Below are 20240 nucleotides of genomic sequence, written 5' to 3' on the forward strand. Positions count from 1 at the left end.
TCATATTATACATGTTATCTATCACAGTAGATACAAGAATTGTATTCATTGTCATTTTCTCTTCAAATTGTTGTCATTCAACCTCTTTAAGCTCCTGCTTGTGAATTTGAACAGAAGCTAATCTTTTCCCTCTTTCATCAGAGTATTCTCATAGTTATCTTTCAAATCTTTCTCTAATGTAACATGATTGATGTGAACAGACACTGATCTGTTCTTTAAGCAAGAAGATACTGATCTTTCTCTTGAGTGAGAAGACATGTAGACTGATTAGCAGTTGAAAGCAATGTGTTCTGATCAGTTATAATTAATGCATATCTCTCATTGACATCAGTCAGCAACTTCTTCAGAAGTGATTCCAGAAACTTGAAAGTCTGTTCAGACAGCAGAGACCCTTGCTTATATATAGATATTCAAGTCTACTCAGTTCATAGCATCTGCATCATTGTTGTTATTCCTCATTACAGATGTATGAGTAACTGAGATGTAATATCTTCTATCACTGTTCTGTATACTCTTGAGCTTGATAAGACAGTCATTCAATGTTCAGAGTTGTACACAGAAATCTTCATAAGTCTCGTCTTTGTCTACACTTATAAGAATCTGTAAGAGTTTGAAAGTTAATGTCTTCTTAAGTATACTGATCTTTATTCAATTCTCTCAAGATGTAAGAAATCCCGCTCCTCGCGGATTCTTTACCCCTATTCCTATCTCTCGCGTAACCAATAGGGCTAGCGGCCCTTGACTACACACAACTATATAGACTGGAGTTCGCGAATACTATTTGCAACTCAGCTTGAATGCTATTATATACTTGATCTCTATATTTATCTTTCTACTGTGAACACTTCTAGTAGTTAACAGTACATATCACATCAAGCTGCAAACACCTGAATAATCACCTGCAAGCACTTATTCTTACATTTCAAGCTCAGTCAGTCAGCAATCACCTGTTATGACTGGAAGAACTAGAAACTCGCATGCTCCAACCCCTGCGAACCCTACTGCAGGCACCCAGGAGCAGCCACCTGAACCATGGATAATCCCTGTGGAAGAAGTCCCAGGGGACTTACCAACCACTCGCGGGACACCATCCTCTGCATCTGTGACAGAGGAACCCTCCGAACCCATGAACAAACCAATCTCAGTGAAGAACATTCTTGAGCATCTCTTACAGAATCAAGCTATTTTTCTACAAGGAATGCTTGCTGCCTGCAAACACTCTCAAACTGAGTCTCTAGACATGATCTCCAGAGACACCTGCAAACTGAAAAGAAACTTTCTCAAGTCATGATCACTTAAGGTCATCTATCAAACCACAATCTATAAAAGCTTTTGCAAGTTTGCATTTGAAATTGACTTGCAAACCCAGCTGTGTGACATGAAAGATGAAGAAGCTGTCATCTATGCAATGACAGGCCTCTATTACACTGAAGCCAAGAACTGGTTGAACCATCTAGGGAATGATCATGAGAGATCCCGATGATCTGTTCTCAAGACCTATCTAGAGAACAAGTTGAGGGACTCCGCGAGCCAGACAGAGAACACCTGGGCCGCGATCACCAACATTAGAATAAAGGCATGCAGGACAAGCTCATTGAGCAAGGCTCTAAGCCCTTGGCTCTGAAGGAACTGATGACTCTCATCCATCACTTGCAGATCACTGTGAGAGCCACAGACCCGCAGAGAGTGGACCATCAACCAGCTTCACAAGGGCCAGGACAACAGAGAACAGGTTTGTCAGGAAAAGATGACAAGACACAGAGAGATTCATGTCTGACTGCTGAGCAGAAAGAGAGAGCTTCACAAGCTTCTGTGAACAGAGTGTATAACAGAGAGATTAAGGAAAAGAGACTCTGCTTCATCTGTTCTAAATCAGAACATCTCTGTGCAAACTGTCTGAACAAATCAAAATAGGAATTTGAGAAGTCATGGACAGAGTCAGCAACAGCCTTCTTAAGAACCTTGAAGCTGACACCTGAATCTGTTACTCTCTCAATGAAAATGCTTGCTTGTGAGAAGAGACTGCACTGCAGTACTGCTGTCCTGCAAGCATGGAAAGCATTGATGAACTCAGGATCTCAGGTCACTGTGATGTTTCTAAAGCTTGTGAAGCAAATGAGCTGAAAGATGAAGACTGAGAACCTGCTCTTATAATAAGCAGAGTGTGAGAACTCAGACCTGAGAACTGAGAGACTTACAAGAGTCACCTTTGAATTGCAAGATCTCTCTGAAACCTGAAGAAGATTTATGAAAACTGTAATTATTGCAGACATCACAGATGACATATATTTAAGACTTGTATGACTTCAAAGACATAATTCACACATAGCTGTCTGTGAGTCAGGTTTATACTTCTGATCAGTATTGACAGACTCACTCACAGAGATAGAAGCAGTTAATGCTGCAGAGTTGATTAGAGAAGACAAGCTCATCTATGTAATAACTTTACAAGTGTCTGAGAATCTTATGATTATGAAAACTGAGCTTCAGATATCAGAGGAATACTGAGATCTCACAGAGATGTTCAGCTCAGCTAAGACAGCTGAGCTTTCTTCTCACTGTGAGAAGAATCTGATAATAGATTTGATAGAAGAACAGAAACTCTTCTGAGAATCAATCTATAAGCTCTCTCATCACAAGACAGAGGTCTTGCAAACCTATGTGAAGAAGAATCTGAAGAATGACTTCATCTGATCTTCACAGGTCTTCACAAAAGTCTCTGTGATATTTATAAAGAAGAAGAATGAAGATCTCAGATTATATGTAGACTATTATAATCTAAACTCTAAGATAATAAAGAGTCACTATTCTCTGTCTCTGATTGAGAATGTAATCAATCATCTCATGAAAGCTGTTATATTCATATAACTGAATATGATCAATGTATATACACAGCTGCAAATACAGTCTGAGAATGAATGAAAGACTGTCTTTAGAACTGCACTGAAATTGTTTGAATATCTAGTGATGTCTTTTGATCTGACTAATACTCTCACAGTATTTCAGTCTTTCATCAATAAAACACTTCATGTATATCTGAATGTCTTCATGATAATATATCTGAATGATGTGATGATGTATTTCATGAAGAAGAAAGAACACACTGAGCATGTGTGAAGTGTGTTAAAGGTCTTAGATGAGGCAGAACTGTATGTTAAGCTTATAAAGTGCAACTTCAGTGCTCACTGAATTAATTTCCTAGAATATGTAATCACTGTGAATAATATTCAGATGAAATCTTCACAGATTAAAACTATTCTATCATGACTGAAGTCAACTAGTATTCATGAGATTCAGATCTTTCTGAGCTTTGTGAATTTCTATAGACAGTTTATCTTTGTATTCATGAGAATCTTCTTAGTTCTTACAGACATGCTGAAGAATGAAAATAAGAAGAAGTCATTCTATGAATAAAGAATGAAAAGGTTGTTGAGAAGAAAGAACTGTAAGAACTTTCTTATCTCAGAAGTTCACAGAGTCTTTGCAAGATTGAAACAGATATTCATGAATGCAGTGATACTGTTTCACTTTGATTTCTTGCTCTTAACTAGATTGAAGACAGATGTCTTCTTCTTTACAATTTCAGAAATAGTCTTATAACTATAGTCAAATGAGAACTGAGTTTCAGTGGCCTTTTTCTCACAGAAGATGCAACCTGTAGAGATCAACTATGACATTCATGATTAGAAGCTTCTCATGATAGTGAAATTCTTCTATCACTGATATCACTACTTTAAGAACCTCATGATAGTGATTACTGTTAGAACTGATCATGACAGCTTGAAACAGTTTACTTCAATCAAGAAACTCTCACAGCAGCAGGTTCACTGAGCTCAGAGACTGAGTGAGTTCTGATTCAAGATAGAATATATCAAGGAAACTAAGAACTCAGCAGACAGACTCTCTCACAGACCAGACTATGTTAAGAAGATCAGGGCAACAGACACAGAGAAGCTAGAGAAGATAGAAAAGCTTCATGAGATGCTCAGACTGAGTGTTACAAAGAGATTGACTGAAGAGTCTCTCAATCCCTCATAAGAGAAGAAAGAGAAGAGAGAAGAGAAGTCTGTACAACTACTCTCTATGACACTGAGAGTCAACACTCTGGAAATCTCTGTGAGAATTCTTGAAGAGAGTATCTATAATCTGAAGAGTTTGCAGGCTTTGAGAAGCACTGTGAAAGACCTGATATAAGAGAAAACAGAGTATAAGTCTTCACAAGATCTTCTATTCAGATTGTCTGAACTACAACTGGAGAATGAATATGCTCAGTATATTCAGAAACTGCTCACAGCAGGGATCAACCCTGCAGAAATAAAGAATTGAAGAGACTTAAATAATCTCTTATGAAGAGAGGGCTGAATTTATATGCCTGTAAATGAGTTTCTATGTGTAGAACTTATTAAAAGGTATCATGACTCTTCTCTAGCAGGTCATTTTACAGACACTAGAACTCATGAGCTGCTCACAAGGAAATACTTCTGACTGAAGATGCAAGGACTTGTAAAGAAGATAGTGAATTCTTATGCTGTTTATCAGGATTTGCAGGTAGTGCAGTTCAGATTATATAAAGAACTTACTTCTCTACTCATCTCACAGAAACCTTGGAAACAGCTAGGAATGAATACTCTTGTGAGCCTCTCTGAAAGCAAGGACATATATAATGCCTGCTTTAACAGTGTGCTGATGATAGTGAATTACTTCATTAAGATGGCACACTTTATATTCATCTGCAAGGACTTGAAGTCAAAGAATTTGACTCACATCTTTGTCTGCAATGTGATCTGATTGCATGAGTTGCCTGCAAATATTGTCTTAGATAGAGAATCAATCTTCACAGAAGAGTTCTGATCTGATCTGATAACTATACTGAAGATCTCATGAGATCTAAGCATGACTTTTCATTAACAGACAGATGATCAGACAGAACATCTGATAAGTATATTGAAACAGTATCTGCAGTGCTTTATCAATTACAATCAGAATGACTGAGTGTATTAATTATCACTTATGAAGTTTATATACAACAACTCAAAGTATGTCAGTACAGATAAAACTCTCTTTGAGATACTCACTGAGACTCATCTGTGAATAATCTTGATGAACCTGTGAGAGTACACTATAGAGTGTGATGATGTCTGTGAATGAGCTGAGAGAATTCAGAAGATTCAGGAGAAAGTCTGTGAATTCTTGAGAAAGACTCAAGAGTATCAGAAGAGATACTATGACTTCAAGTATATTATGAAGAGTTTTAAGAAAGATGATAGAGTCTGACTGAGTCTAGAAAATATCATCACATAGAGATTTAGTAAGAAGCTGAATCTCTTGTAGACAGAATCTTGTAAGATTATGAAGAAAGTTAGCTCACAGTTCTACAGATTGAAACTGTTATCTGAGTTACAGATATACAATATTTTTCATATCTCTTTGCTCTGTGAATATAAGAAATTCTCAGAAGAGAACTCTATGACTCATCACTCTGTCTGCAAAGTACTAGAGAGTGAAAGAGAATATCAGATCAAAGAGATTATTGACTCAGAGAAGTGAGATCATGAGCTCTGATTCAAGGTTCAGTGATAAGAGTATTCTGACAAGATGAATGAGTTCACTTGAGAATCATCTGAGCAGATAAGATATCTGTAGAAGCTGAGACATGACTTTCATACTGTGAATTCTGATAAGCTAGAATGATATAGTCTTCACTAAGAACCTGATTGTGATAAAGACATTAACACTGTTATTTGCAAACCCTAGTCTATAAGATGATGAATTTCTACTGAGATGAACAGTCTGCAGTGTACATAAGAGAAGAAGAAAACATATTCTTATTAAAGCTAAAAAACAAGAAAATAAACAGAACTGTGAATGCAATTTAGAGATTAATAAAGAAAAAATAAAGAAAACTCACACTCACATTATTAATATTCATAACACTCAATCTCTTCACAACTATCAATTTCTTTCTTCAAAGAAGTAGAGAGTATCATATCTGTGATACAGACAATTATTGCATTTGACATGAAGACTGTCAGAAATGCACAGACTTCAGAGAAGCCAGACATCAGAGTGTATACAGTTGCAGCAGAGTCTTGAAGACTGATCATCTGTGTGTGTGATCAGATACTTCTCATGAAGCTGTGTCTGCTCTTTCAGTTATGCTGAAGTATTCAGCTCAGAAACAATGAAGACACAGAGAGAGGGCTTATCTACTCAGGCCAACTTTCATCATGAATTCATAGCATTCACATTGCCTTGACTACTCAGATTTTGCAGGTACTCAGGGACTCATCTCTCATTGACAATGAGATTGTGGAAATGCGCTGTGGTGTGAGGACCATTGATAGAGAACCTAGGCATATTCATATATACCTGGTCAGAGATTGTGCAGGCAGGGAAGAGATGATCATAGGCCTGCAGAGCTGCAGAAGACACTGGCAACACCAGAAGCTTTGCAAGAACTGTCAGCTAGAATCTGTAAGAAATTACTTGTGAGAAGACTTATAGCAAAGAGAGGAACTGTGCTGCTTGAAGCCAGGGACTGGCCTGGGGAAGAGATGAGGTGAGCTGCTGGCCTGAAGATCAGGTGCAGTGATGAGACTGAGAGAGATGAAGACATGATTGTGAGCAGCAGTGTTCCTGCTTCATCAGCCAGTAAAAAGTGATTAGAGGAGTTGCAGAGACACTCATAAGAAGCTCAGCAGTGGCCAGACATTATGTACAAAGATGTTGAAATTGAAAAAATTTTTATTCTTGAGAAGTTCTTGAATCAATATATGAACATTGTCAGGAACACTCTCTCTCTATCATCTGAGTGAAAACACTTCACAGATGAATAAGAATACTCACAGTTTGTGAGAATGAGAGCTGTTACAGAAAAAGGAAAAAGAAGATGAGATTTTACAGACAGATCTGAGATATTTATACTACTCTAGAGAGGTTTACTTACACTGTGAGTGATTCTGTGAAACAGCCAGATCACTCTAGTAAACAAGAGTGATTGTGAATCACAGACCTGAATCTTTCTATGTGATTATAAAGAGTGATTGCAGACTGTGAATATCTTGATTCTACAATTCTACAGAGTTGATGAAAGAATGGAAAATTCCTCACAATTCTACAGTGTTAAAGAGCAATGATTTGTGAGAATGAATGAAAGATCAACTCATGAATGTTTCTCTTTGATGAGAGTGATCTCACAGAGAGTGATTCATCTGTGAGATGAATCTATGTAATGATCACACAAGAATCTTGTGAAAATGATTGAGAGTCAATCAGAACCCTTCTGTATGAAAGGTGTGAGATAAATCTGTGTGATAGTCAGAGAAGAATCTGTAGGTCACAAAGAATCTCACAGAACAAGGAACTGAGTGACAGACTCTTTTCTCTTTATGATAACAAGGGATTTTTCCTCACTGAGGTTTTTTACAGATATGAAGGATTTTTAGTGAGTATCACTGCAGTGCTGAGCTGACTATGAAGTCACTCAGTGAAAGGCTTCACAGATGAAGTCTTAGAGAGGGGGAAGTATGTAAGAAATCCTGCTTCTCACAGATTCTTTATCTCTATTCCTATCTCTTGTATAATCAATAGAGCTAGTGGCCCTTGGCTACACACAACTATATAGACTGGAGTTCGCAAATACTATTCATAACTCAGCTTGAATACTATTATACACTTAATCTCTACATTTATCTTCCTACCGCGAACACTTCTAGTAGTTAACAGTACATATCACGCCAAGCTGCAAACACCTGAATAATCGCCTGCGACCACTTATTCTTACACAAGATTGATCATCTACTTCTAGAATCTTAGTGTCAAAGTCAGAGATAAGTATTATGAGAGAAGTGTTTCTCTGTCAGATACTCTGTAATCAGTCTAATACTTTCTGTTGCATAGCAGTGTCTCAGAACAGAATATCAAGATATTTGATGATATTGTCAGATATTTGCAATACTGGTTCACATGCTTTCATTCATGAATGAAACTTCTGTTTCATGCGATCTTTCAATTGTTCATTGATATATCAACCTTGATTGATTAGTGAATCAATGACATCTTCATCTACACTTAGTTTCACAAGCATTTCCAGCCTTCATGATGAGTAGAGAGTGAGATCAGAAGTATTAAAATATGTGAGAGCATCTACGCATTTCTTCAGCACTTGTATTGTGTTTATATTCAATTCTGTCAGTGTTAAAATTACAGAGATTTCTTGTTGAGTTAATTATTGAATTTTCTCATATTGATGTTGTTGATTTGCATGCATATCAGCTATTTATTATTATTGTAATTTCAACATTGCTCAGAGTCACTGTGATATTGCATCTATGCTTGCATTCAAGAGTTCTCTCATGTTATCATTAGACATGATTATATTATTCATTGAATGTATGATATCTGTGCAATCTGAAGAAGTGTAATTATATGAATATCTTATACATCTAGAGTGTCAGAACTCTCAGATCTTTCACTGATATTCTCTTTGTAAGATCTTGTTACAGAGTTAGAATAACTGATGAGTAAGCTTCTATCTGAGAACTCAGTGTTTACTTAACTGATTGCTCATTTTTCTATTTCTTATGCATTATTACATGTTCAGATATCTTCTCAATAAATAATCATTTCTAATAAGAAGACAATGAACATTTTTCAAGTGTAAGAGATCTACACTGAATTATTATTATTATTATTCTTCAATTATAGATGTATGCAGTCAGAGACTATGACATCTACCTGAGAACCTTTAGTTCTCAGGGTTTTTCCTATATCTATAGAGTCAACTATTATACATTTATCAATTTCAGATATGCAAAATCAGAAAATTCCAGCCCAGAATACAAAAACTGTTTACAAATTGCAGTATTTCAACACCTTCTGATACTTCGGTCTACACTGAATAGATCAGTATAATATTTATAGGTCTTATATAACAAAGTAAAAAACATTAGAGAAGAAAAGAAAGAGCAAGTGCAGAAATCAGTGATCAGAGTGAATATTTATACATGTATGTGATGAAGCTTCAGAGTAGAAGAATAGAAATTCCATGGGTTTTTCAGCTGAGAATCGGCGACCGAGGATCGGAGCTTTCAGCGGAATGTGTGAAGTGTAATGGAGTAGTCTATATGATTGATCGGGTGCAGCCCGCCACATATATCATTTATTATATGAATGATTCTGATCTTATACTTAGTATATTACTAGCTCTTTATTAGTCACTGACTAGTCTATTATTAATAATCTCTCTCTTCAGTACTCTTTCTTAACTTCTCATAGATCAAAGAACTCTGTTATAAATATAATACAATAATCTTTACTCAAATTCATGAGAGTTTGATTAATATAAATAGAATTTCTATCTTTATTTATAAGAAGCAGTTATTTCACTGTTCAGAGAAAAGAGATTTTACTGATATAATTTATCAATATAAGCAAGATTGAGAAGATAATAATATAAGTACTAGTCATTCATTGATCACAGATCAGTTATTAATTAGTTAAACTAATCAATTATAACTTTATATTCAGTGAATTCATTAGAATAATAATGAATTCATGATTTTCTATACATTCAAAGAACAAATTAAGATTCTTATAATATTAAAATTATTTGAAATTAATATATTATTGAAATGAATTCAGTATTAATATATAAATGAGATTATTCTTATAACAATGCTATCAGAGTATAATAAAAGTAAGTTTTAATAATTTATAACTAGTATATAACTGATATCTAATTAGTTAAGCACTAGGTTTTACTCTTCTATATATTATTGTCAATACTGAAACAGCTCTTATATATAAGAATATGTTTCTGAAACTGTTTTCTCTGATTAAAGAGATAATAGAATAGAATATAACTTTTTAACATTTATATAATACAGAATTTCATGCTATTGTGATGAATATAAATATAAAAGAAACATTGAACCTTTCATAGTTTCAAGTAGTCAAATGAAGGCCATAAAAAGCAAGATTTATGACTTTTTCCCTCTTACTCATTGAGACCGATTAGATATGCGGCCCTCTTATTGATCTCATAGAAAATATCAGGCCACTGAAAGAGAAAATTTAGCATTTTCATCAAGCTACAGACACTCAATTGCTACAAATATTCAGTCATTCCCCAGCTTCTTACTAAGACAGTATTTGCCATTTAATGCATATCACAGCAAATGAAATCATTCTCACCAGGACAAACAGAGTCTATATATTTTCAGTGCGCTCACGGGTGGCAACATGTCAGCCAACGTATTCTATCTAACTCAATCAAATCAGTAATTTCTACAAGAGATGAAAAGCTTACTCAGCAACATAATCCCCGAATATGTTAGAGGTCCCGGGTTGATCGGCTCTTCTATCAGCAGTGCGCTGGTGATGACTGAGCTCTTTTGCCTCAGTAGCCTACAGGTTATAGCCCGGATGACACGTTTTTCTTTTTAGAATGTTACACCAACATTTTCACGCGGGTAGTTCACCTTTTTTGAAAAGACTCTCACTTCTTACTAGAGATATTTCATTCTCCCTGAATTCACCGGTCAGCATATTGATATTCTTTTTTTTTTCAAAGAGAAGATGCGTTCTTCATTGTGAAGAACATCACCTGTTTTTACATATCTAGAAGAAGCAGAGCTATCTCAATATAAGTAATACATCTGTTACTTCAGAGTTCAGCTCAAGGCTCAGAATCACTCACTCTACTAGATATCTTATTGATAGAATAATCACTTATTATGAGAAGAATTCCGAGTTGCAAGATGAGAGTGATGTCAGTTTTCACCAGAGTATGAAATTTAATAATGAGACAATAGAAGTGCTTCAGAATAAAGAAAAGCAGAGTTAATATTCATCTGTAGAATCTGTTCATTTCAACTCAATAAATTCTTCACTATTTCTCATCTTCAGAATGCTAACATTTAATGATAATCTGAATTAACTCATCTATTGTATCACAGACAATCTTATAAATCTTATACAGATAATGCTTCAGAATCAACTGACTGTAACTGTATTTATATAACATCTTACTACATCTGTCTCTGTATAAAGCTTATAAGATATCATAAGAGATCAGTTGTAGAAATATTAGAAGAAAGTTAAATATACTCTAGATATCAAATCAGTGACTATATTTAACAGCTCTAATTATAAAGCCTGATGTATTAATATGTTAACTGATACAGAAGTTATTGATGAAACTGACATTCTATTGAAGACTCAATGAGAATTCTCTTTTACATATCATATTAATTTTAAGAAGTGAAAGATTCATTTCAAGTCTCTATACAGATATATACTGTCAAGCCTTGTTGAAAACCTTCAAACTACTATTAAAATCTTAGAAGCTGATAATGTTGTGACTCTGTGAGACAAGATGAATGTTGAATACATAATATCACTGACTGAAGAACATGTTAACATCTTTAAGAAATTGACAAGATTACAGGTCAAGAATGATGATTATCTTATTTTTCAGATATATTTTCACTATCTTATTACTTATTACAAAGAGCTCTGTCAGAGTACTGAAGATGTATATTATAACCTTTTTCTGAACAATCTACAAGATTATCAAAGATTATTTGTCAAGACATATCTGAATGAGTTTTTCTTCACTGATTAAGAACTCATTGTTAACATTGATATCAATGATTTGATGAAGAAACTGATCAATTGTACATTTCAGAAGATCATCAGTGAATTAAAAAAAGCAGGCTCAGACTGACTCTGAGACTGTGAAAAAGGATGAGAATAAAGGCTCAGATGTACAGAAGTGCATTCACTGTAAAAGAGATGAATATACAGTTAACAGGTATTTCATCTTACACTCTGATAAAAAGAGAAAGAAGAAGAACAAAAAGAAAGACAAGAAGAATGATGATAAAAAGAAAGAGAAGAAGAATGACTTGATAAGTTCTCAATCATTAGCAAATGCAGTAATTACAAAGATTGAGTTCTATTTCTCTTTCACAGTCATCAGAAAAGCATTTTCTAGATCTTGATATTTAGACACATGTATAAGTCTGAATATAATTAGTGAGCTTTATTCTTTTTCAAATATCAAACCTTTTAATAATAACATCGATGTCAATTCTACAACTAAGAGAACTGAGTTTGTCAAGAAGATTGAAACTGTCATCTTGAAGATTGAGAGTAATAATGTTAACTTGCAGAGTGTTCACTATATCTCTAATATTACAGTTAACCTGCTCTCATTTGCAAAGCTTGAAGATCAGTGATTTCAATTTACATTGCCTTTTACTATTCTCTTATTTTTCATTTGCAAAGCTCTGAATAATGTCATTTTTCATGCAGTTCAGATCACTTAGAACAACATATATAAGATCACTAAACAGAAGTTCAATGAGAATTCTAATCATCTAAGTAAGGCAGTCAAGTATATTATAATGTCTCATAAGTACAATTTTGACTGAAAAGTTGATTTTTCTGTGACTGCTGCTACTACTGTTAATACTATTAATTCTGCAGACACACAGATATCAAAGATATCAAAGACTCTTTTAAATTGATATTATAATCTTAAGCCTGTTCATGCTGATGCTATAATTACTATAACTAAGAATCTTCATATCATAGTCACAATTAAAGATTCTAAGACTAAGTTCTTTTATAATGAATGTGTCAAGACAGGTATAACATGAGATTATTTGAAAACATCAATGCCTAGATCTATTAGACTCATTGAAAAGATTCATATTAATCTTGTAGATAATAGATATATATTGAAAGACCTGTCTGATTACTCTTTAGAGTTCTATCAGAAAATTAAATACTAAATACTTATCATCTGTGATGCAACTTAATATCATTGAGTATATTTTTTAAAGTTCAAGAATGAAGCTGTTCAATACTTTGAGTTATGACTCAGATTTATAGATAATCTTGATTATACTGCTCCTGCTTTTCTACAGACTGATATTAACAGTGTTTTTCAATTCACATATATGCACACAGTTATGAATTTATATATTGCCACGGTGGCCGAATGGTTAATGCGGCCACCCAGTAGCACCTTGGTGTGGGAAACCAAGGCGCGTGGGTTCGAAACCCGCAGGGGATACATTAAATCCGGAACTCAAGCACCTCAGGTTCCTAATAAATACTGAGGTGTACAAATCACTCCAATGAATTGCTCTATGTTCCTGGGCTGGGAAGTTATTATCGCATGTATCTAATTGTCACTCCTTTGTATTTTCCTATGTTCTTGTTATCTTGGTGTGGTCTCAACACCTGTATTTCCTCCTGTATAACCAACACTTGACCTGTATTTAACATCACGCAAGGACTCATTATAAGCTCCGCTTGCATATGAGTATAATGAAAGAATAATAATAATAATAATAATAATGAATTTATATAGTATCAAATTAGAATTAACAATACTATATTTATCACATCAAGATAATGTTTCTAAGTGTGAGATTCAGACTATTATAAGACAGATTAAAGCTGCTCTTTTAAAAGATAATCTCTCTAAGAAGTTCTGAGTAGATGTTCTAGAGACAGTTATTGCAATAATTAATAATACTCTTACATCTACAGTTCTTTACAACTCAAAATTCTGACCCTCTACTGCAGAGACTTCTGTGATTTTAAGTTTATATAAGATGTCTTAATGTGCTCTTACAAATGCTTCACTGAATGTAAAGCATTTTTATCAATTGAGTATAAAGGTTTTTGCTCAGTTGCATAAATCTCAAAAGTCTGTGAATAAGCTTTCTTTATATGCTGATTTCTATTATATCATTGAATTCAGTGACACATTGATCTATCATCTATGAAATCTCAAATCTGACAAGATTATTGCCAGTAGTAATATGAGGTTTCTGATTGCTGAAAAATTGAAATCAGCTATATCTGTGACACTCACTAATTATATCACTGAATCTATTAATTATATCACTGAACTGAAACCTGGTATTTATCTAATTAATAATAAAGATGCTTCTGACATTGATAATCTGAATTCTATATAATTGCAGTCTGCAAAATTGCTGACTACATATACTTCAAGTTCTATTACAGATAATCTCTCAAAATTCTATAAGAATGTCACATCACAGTTAGAGAAGATAGAGAATTATTGAAAGAAGTTTATATAATATAAGATTATCAATCTGAAGAGTTATAATATATGAAGTTTAATGCTGAAATCTGATGTTCTAAAGAGTGAATTAACTACTTCAGATTATTAAGTGTTTCTTGAGAAAGATAGGCTTACAGATCTGAATACTGATTCTGATAATATTCTTAGAAAATTATGTTAAGTGATTTATAATAACTGACTTAAGAAGAATTCTAGAGAAGAGATCTATACTTCTGTCATCACTGATACTGCTAATTATATTCTTTTTATCATAGCAGTACTACATGATTGAACACTCTGTTAAGTGAATATAGTAATAATATATCTGCATGAGTATCTCACTAAGAAGGTCTATATAAGATAATTCATCAGATTTGAGACAGGTTCACTGAAGATACTTATCTGCATAATTAAGAGTAGTTCATACAGTCTAAACTCTGTGATAAAGATCTGATATAATTACTTAACAGCTCTGTTGAGTGATCTTGAATTTGCAGTCAGTGTCTATGATTCAGTACTCTGATATCATTCATCTAAACATTATCTATATATAATAATTTACATTGATAATTTCAACGTTCTATATGAAGTCTCTGAGAATGCTAATTGATTAGTAGATATACTTAGTAAGAAATTGAAAGTCAAGAATCTATATTAATCAACTAAGTATTTGAGTATAAAAGTTAATTATTTTAACAAAGAAATTGAGTTAATACATCATCAATATATTAAATGTCTTATTAAAGATTTTTATCTTAATAACATAGTTGTTATCAGAACACTAATGAAGAATGATTTCTGTATAGATAATTTCTCAATATCTGAGAAAGAGACTAGTTTTACAATTTAGTAATATTAATATAATATAAGCTGTTTACAGTATCTTGCAGTTAAAACACACTCTGATATCACTTACACTGTCTCACTACTCACTTAACAGAATATTGATTCAATATCTCAATATTGAAAGACTCTGTTACATATTATACATTATTTAGAAGAGATACTGAATGTAGGCATTTACTACAGACACAGCTCACACACTGATTCTTCTATTCTCATTAATTCTTTCATTCTTATCAATTATTCTATTCTCATTAATTCTTTCGTTTTCACTGATTCTTTCGTTCCCTTTGATTTCTCTGATAATTTTTACTTACTCTTTGACTACTCAGATTCTGATTGAGCAGGCCTCTTAAATAATGATAGAAAATTAATATTCAGTTATATTTTTAAGCTTGCAGATAATCAATCTGATTTCATGATGTTCAGTAAAGTAGTTCTGCATATCTCTAAGCTTTAATAAGACTGAATATATAACTCTTAGTGAGACAGTCTGTGAAGTAACATGAATCTGAAATCTTATAATTGAGCTTGACTTTATTATTATATCTCTGATACAGAATCTTATCAATAATAAGAGTATCATAGATCTTATGAAGATAACAGGTATTATAGCTCAGAGTAAGCACATTGACACATATTTTCATTTTTCATGTTGACAGTTGAATAAGAGAGTCATTGATTTGAAATATATTTCTACTGCTCAGATAATAACAGATGAACTTACTAATTCTTTAGACACTATAATATTTATATAATTCATGATTTTATTAGGTCTTACAGACAGAAAAGTCAGAAATACTTAATTTTACATTTGTATTTAGTTTTTGACAGACTATCTTAATGAATTGAGTGTTTTTGTATGTAATTCTTATTATCTCAAGAGGGAGTGTTGACCGTTACTAGACTGGCCGGCGGGACTATGAATTTCACATTTAATCTCATTTGATCTGATCTCATACATTTCTTGACATGAGTCTCACCAGGACCAAGCATTAAAAAAACCTGAAAATGAACCATTTCTCAAAGAAATAGCATGAAAAATAACCAGATTTAATTCAAGAACAGTGAAATGAAAGTAATTTCTCAGAATAAATAGTAAAAGATGATTATTCTTTCAAAATCAGAATGAGACTGAGACTGAAGATCAAATTCAGTCTCATTCAATTCATTGAGTGATTACTTATATAATCAGAATTTAGTAATAATTATTAATAATGCTTATGAAATAACTAAATACATTCTTGTGTAAGTTTATTCTTTACTTTCTCATGAAAAGTACACTTCTCTGATATACTGTAATCAGAGATATTAAACTGTCTGATAATTTCATGTTTTACAATCATGAGTTTCTTGATTATTTCTTCTTATAATTGTTCTCAGTAATAGTGATAAATATCTTAGCTTGAGTTAAACTTTTACTTCATTCTCACCTCTGTCAATGAAATTATCAGAATATCACACACTATCAGTGCAATAGTTGAATATATACTCTTAACAATTTTTCATAACTCTAGAATTGATTTAGCATGTAAATTTGTCAGATCATCTTGAAGATAGCAGTCAAATTCAGTTTTATAAGTATATAGTTTTATCTGATTTTCAGTTGTAATCAATATATGCAAGTTCTATTTCAAAGTTAGTATTATAGTTCTATATAATATAAAGTGTTATCAAAGATCATTACTTACTAGAGAATTGTATTTCACTGTCTTTACATCTCTAACATCTGCTTATTCAAATCTCTAATAGTTGATATTATAGTAGTCTCAGACTAATTTAATATGTGAGTCTCATTTCTCCTCTGTTCAATCTTGAGAAGTGTAGATATTAACTCAATAAGAGAGATCTAGTAGAGCTGCTATAGTATAGTACTCTGTAAAAGATTGTTCAGTTTTACTGTAGTAATATGTCAGTTTATCTCTTATAGTAATAATAGCCTGCACTATAGTATTATCTCAGACTGAATTTCTTTTTGAATGATTCAACTGCTTCTTAAGATAAGTAAATAAACTGTTATATACTCATCAGACTGACTGCAGTATTGATGTATAAGTGATTGAAACTGTCTTAGTTATCTTATAAAACTGAAACAGTAAATGAATCACATATTTCAACTGAGTTCACTTCATATCAGAAAGTTTCAATATTTAAATCTTTTCTCAATCAGAGTATTATACTCAATAATTAATCATCTGATACAATTGAAAAGTCTGAATAGTTATTTCATATATTAAACTTCATTATATGCTAACATTCTGTATCATATTCAGTTATATGACTGATTTGTTTATTTATTGAATATTATAAAATCATTATTATTATTTAGAGAAGATACAAATTATATTAACAATGTTTTGAATCTGTGATATTTAAATTATTAGTCAATCTATTCAAAATTAACAGTAGTATTATTAAAAAGTGTTATCAAAAAGCATTATCAAAAAGTATTATTAAAAAGCAATATTAAAAAGTGTTAATAAAAAAACATTCTCTTTTACAGAGTAAATGTAAAAGTTACTTAAGTAATCACTTTCATCTCATTCTCATTCTAAGAATTAGTCATCTCATTATTCTTTATCTTGATATTAAGATTCTTTATCAGTGTTTATATCACAAGTTGAATCATATGAGTAATGCAGAGAATATGATCTTATTTATCATTTCAGAAATGCAAAGCTAATTTTTACTCTAAGCTCTTCATCATAGTGTAGTTATTCACAGTGTTATCAGTTATAATTATAAGAAGACTGAGACTAATATCTTAATAATCATTTTTAATCACAGTTATTAATATCTCTGTTATATAATTCTCAGTATGACTACTGATCAATGATTTAAATTCAATTAATGTCTCTTAATAAGTTCAGTTCTCATCAATGTAATAATATATAACTGTTATAAATGCAAGATTGTTTGTACTAGTTCATGTATTCACTGTAAGAGACACTCTTCAATGATTCTTCAACTCTGATTCTAGATATTATATATTAACTTTATAGTGTGTCTCAATATTGAATCAAAGACATGATCAATGTGAAATATGAAGATTTGAATTAAGCATTTAAAGAAGTGTTCAGAATTCAGAGTTTTCAATTGATTAAAGAGAAAGATTCAGAGATATACACATGTGAAGTAATTATTCACAGAAGTTATTAGATGAGAGTTGCGAAATCAGAGTACTGATATATAATTATTTTCACATGATTTTCTTCAAATTAGAAAGTTAGTGTTATCAAAAATTATTATCTGATAGAGTAACTTATCAGCTTAGTAGTAATTTTCTAATTATTTTTCTTTTATTATCTGCATTCTGATAACTTCAGATGTCAGAAAATTCTGCCAAAGCTATAATCAGTTTATAATAAATATTTCTGAATAAAGTTATAGTGATTATAGTAGAGAAATGACTCTTCAGTAATCTGTAATACAATCTGTTGATAATTATTTTATAGTTCATCTCAGTATTTGTGTTGAGTTTTAAATAAATTTCATGACCTGAAATCAGATGTGAAGAATGAAGTGATTATTTATTATAATTAAAAGAGAGTATTCTGTATTGAATTATAAATAATATAGACTTTGTAATTCACAGTGATTTCTTAAAGAGTTTATAAATCTTTAATAGAAGTGAAAGAAGTGAAAGAAGTGAATTCAGAAGATATAATAAAGATTTAAGAAAGATAATAATTTATTTTCAATAAAGATAATAACTGATCACTGATATATATAAGAAGAATTATTATAAGAGAAAATAATTATCTTTCTTAACTTAGTTATATTTTTAGTACTAACTCAGATTGAATATTATCAATATATAAAAGTAAATAAACAATCTTGATTAATCTCTGTCATATTTCTTGAAATATATTAATATTGTGAAAGAGAGTATTATTAAATTATATTATCAGATAATATTATTAAAAATATATTAATATTATAAATATCAATATTGAAAAAATATTGATATATATATATTATAGTGATTTGTAAATCATGATAGTTAAATATATATATATATATTATTTCTGATATTAATAATTGATTACAACTTGTATAATAATTTTTGAAAACTTAAAATTAATTTCAATTATTAACTAATAGTTATCAACTTATAACTAATTAATATAAAAAGAAAAAAACTTTTTCTACTTATTATCTTTCTTCTCTTTCTCATTCTTCTTATTATTCTTTACAATTCACTTCTGATTCTTATTCTTCTTCTTCTTCTTCTCATCTGAGATGATAATCATCTTAAAATCTCTCTCTACTGCTTTCTCAGAGAAGGGTTTCTACTGCTTCCTCTCAGCTAGATCAATCTATATCTTAAAATCTCACATTTTCTGATCTACTGTCTCAGGTTTCATCTCAGCAGTAAGCAGATTGATATACTCAGAGAGCAGAACTGTCTTCTCAATGTTCTGAATCATGAAGTGCATTTGAGATCTGAATAAGATCATAATTCTCTTCTTCTCTGTCAGCTTCTGCTAATCAATTAGAGAATAGAAGTATTATCAAAACTTGTTATCTCTTAATAAAAAACTTATCAGTTTTAACTTCTTTGTCTCTCACTTTAACACTCTCTCAATCTTCTTCTACTATTACTTATTTACAGTAATACTCTTCTTCTCTCTCTCTCTCTTTATCTTAGTCTCAAATTATTCTCAGAACTTCTTCTGATCTTATTACTACTGTATGAGACTCTTCACTATCTTCTTTTTCAATCTCTCACAGACAGTGTCATCTGTATTATTTCTATACTTAGTTCAGTCTAAATCTATCAGAAGTATTACTTAAAATTATTATCATTCTACTCTCTTACAGAGTCTCTTCAAGGTATTATAACATGTCTTATAATCTGTCTTCTCTCACTTAAACATCTTCTTCTTCTCTCTCTTCAACCTGTGACAGTACTCATATGCCTTGATAATTCACAGAATCATAGAATATTTGAAGAAGAATGACATAATTAATTTTAATAAGTATTGAAGAGAAGTGAAGACAGAGAAGACAGCTAGCAATAATATAATAATGATAATGATAATGATAATGATGATAATAATAGTAATAGTGATGATAATAATAGTAATAATAATAATAATAATAATAATAATAATAAAAGAGAGAGTGTATTAAAATATATTATTAACTTATCAAATATAAAGAGACTTAAAGAAAATATTAACAGCTTTCAGAGATGTACAGAAACAGCTACAGTATTATATAGCAATATTATCTTTATTCAATGCATGCACTATTGATATTCTTTATATACAGTTATTATATA

At 31.7% G+C, this 20240-nt stretch overlaps 1 protein-coding gene across 1 annotated transcript; it reads left to right on the forward strand.

The window, feature by feature from the left end:
- Window positions 1–952: 952 nt before the first annotated feature.
- Window positions 953–1291, forward strand: BDBG_06863 (uncharacterized protein; the record flags this gene model as incomplete). The annotated part of the gene is made up of 1 exon (XM_002622699.1): window positions 953–1291. One exon carries the CDS (start codon window positions 953–955, stop codon window positions 1289–1291), a length of 339 nt encoding a protein of 112 aa, XP_002622745.1.
- Window positions 1292–20240: the final 18949 nt, after the last annotated feature.

Source organism: Blastomyces gilchristii (assembly GCF_000003855.2).
Source record: "Blastomyces gilchristii SLH14081 genomic scaffold supercont1.16, whole genome shotgun sequence".
Taxonomy (NCBI): Eukaryota; Fungi; Ascomycota; class Eurotiomycetes; order Onygenales; family Ajellomycetaceae; genus Blastomyces; species Blastomyces gilchristii.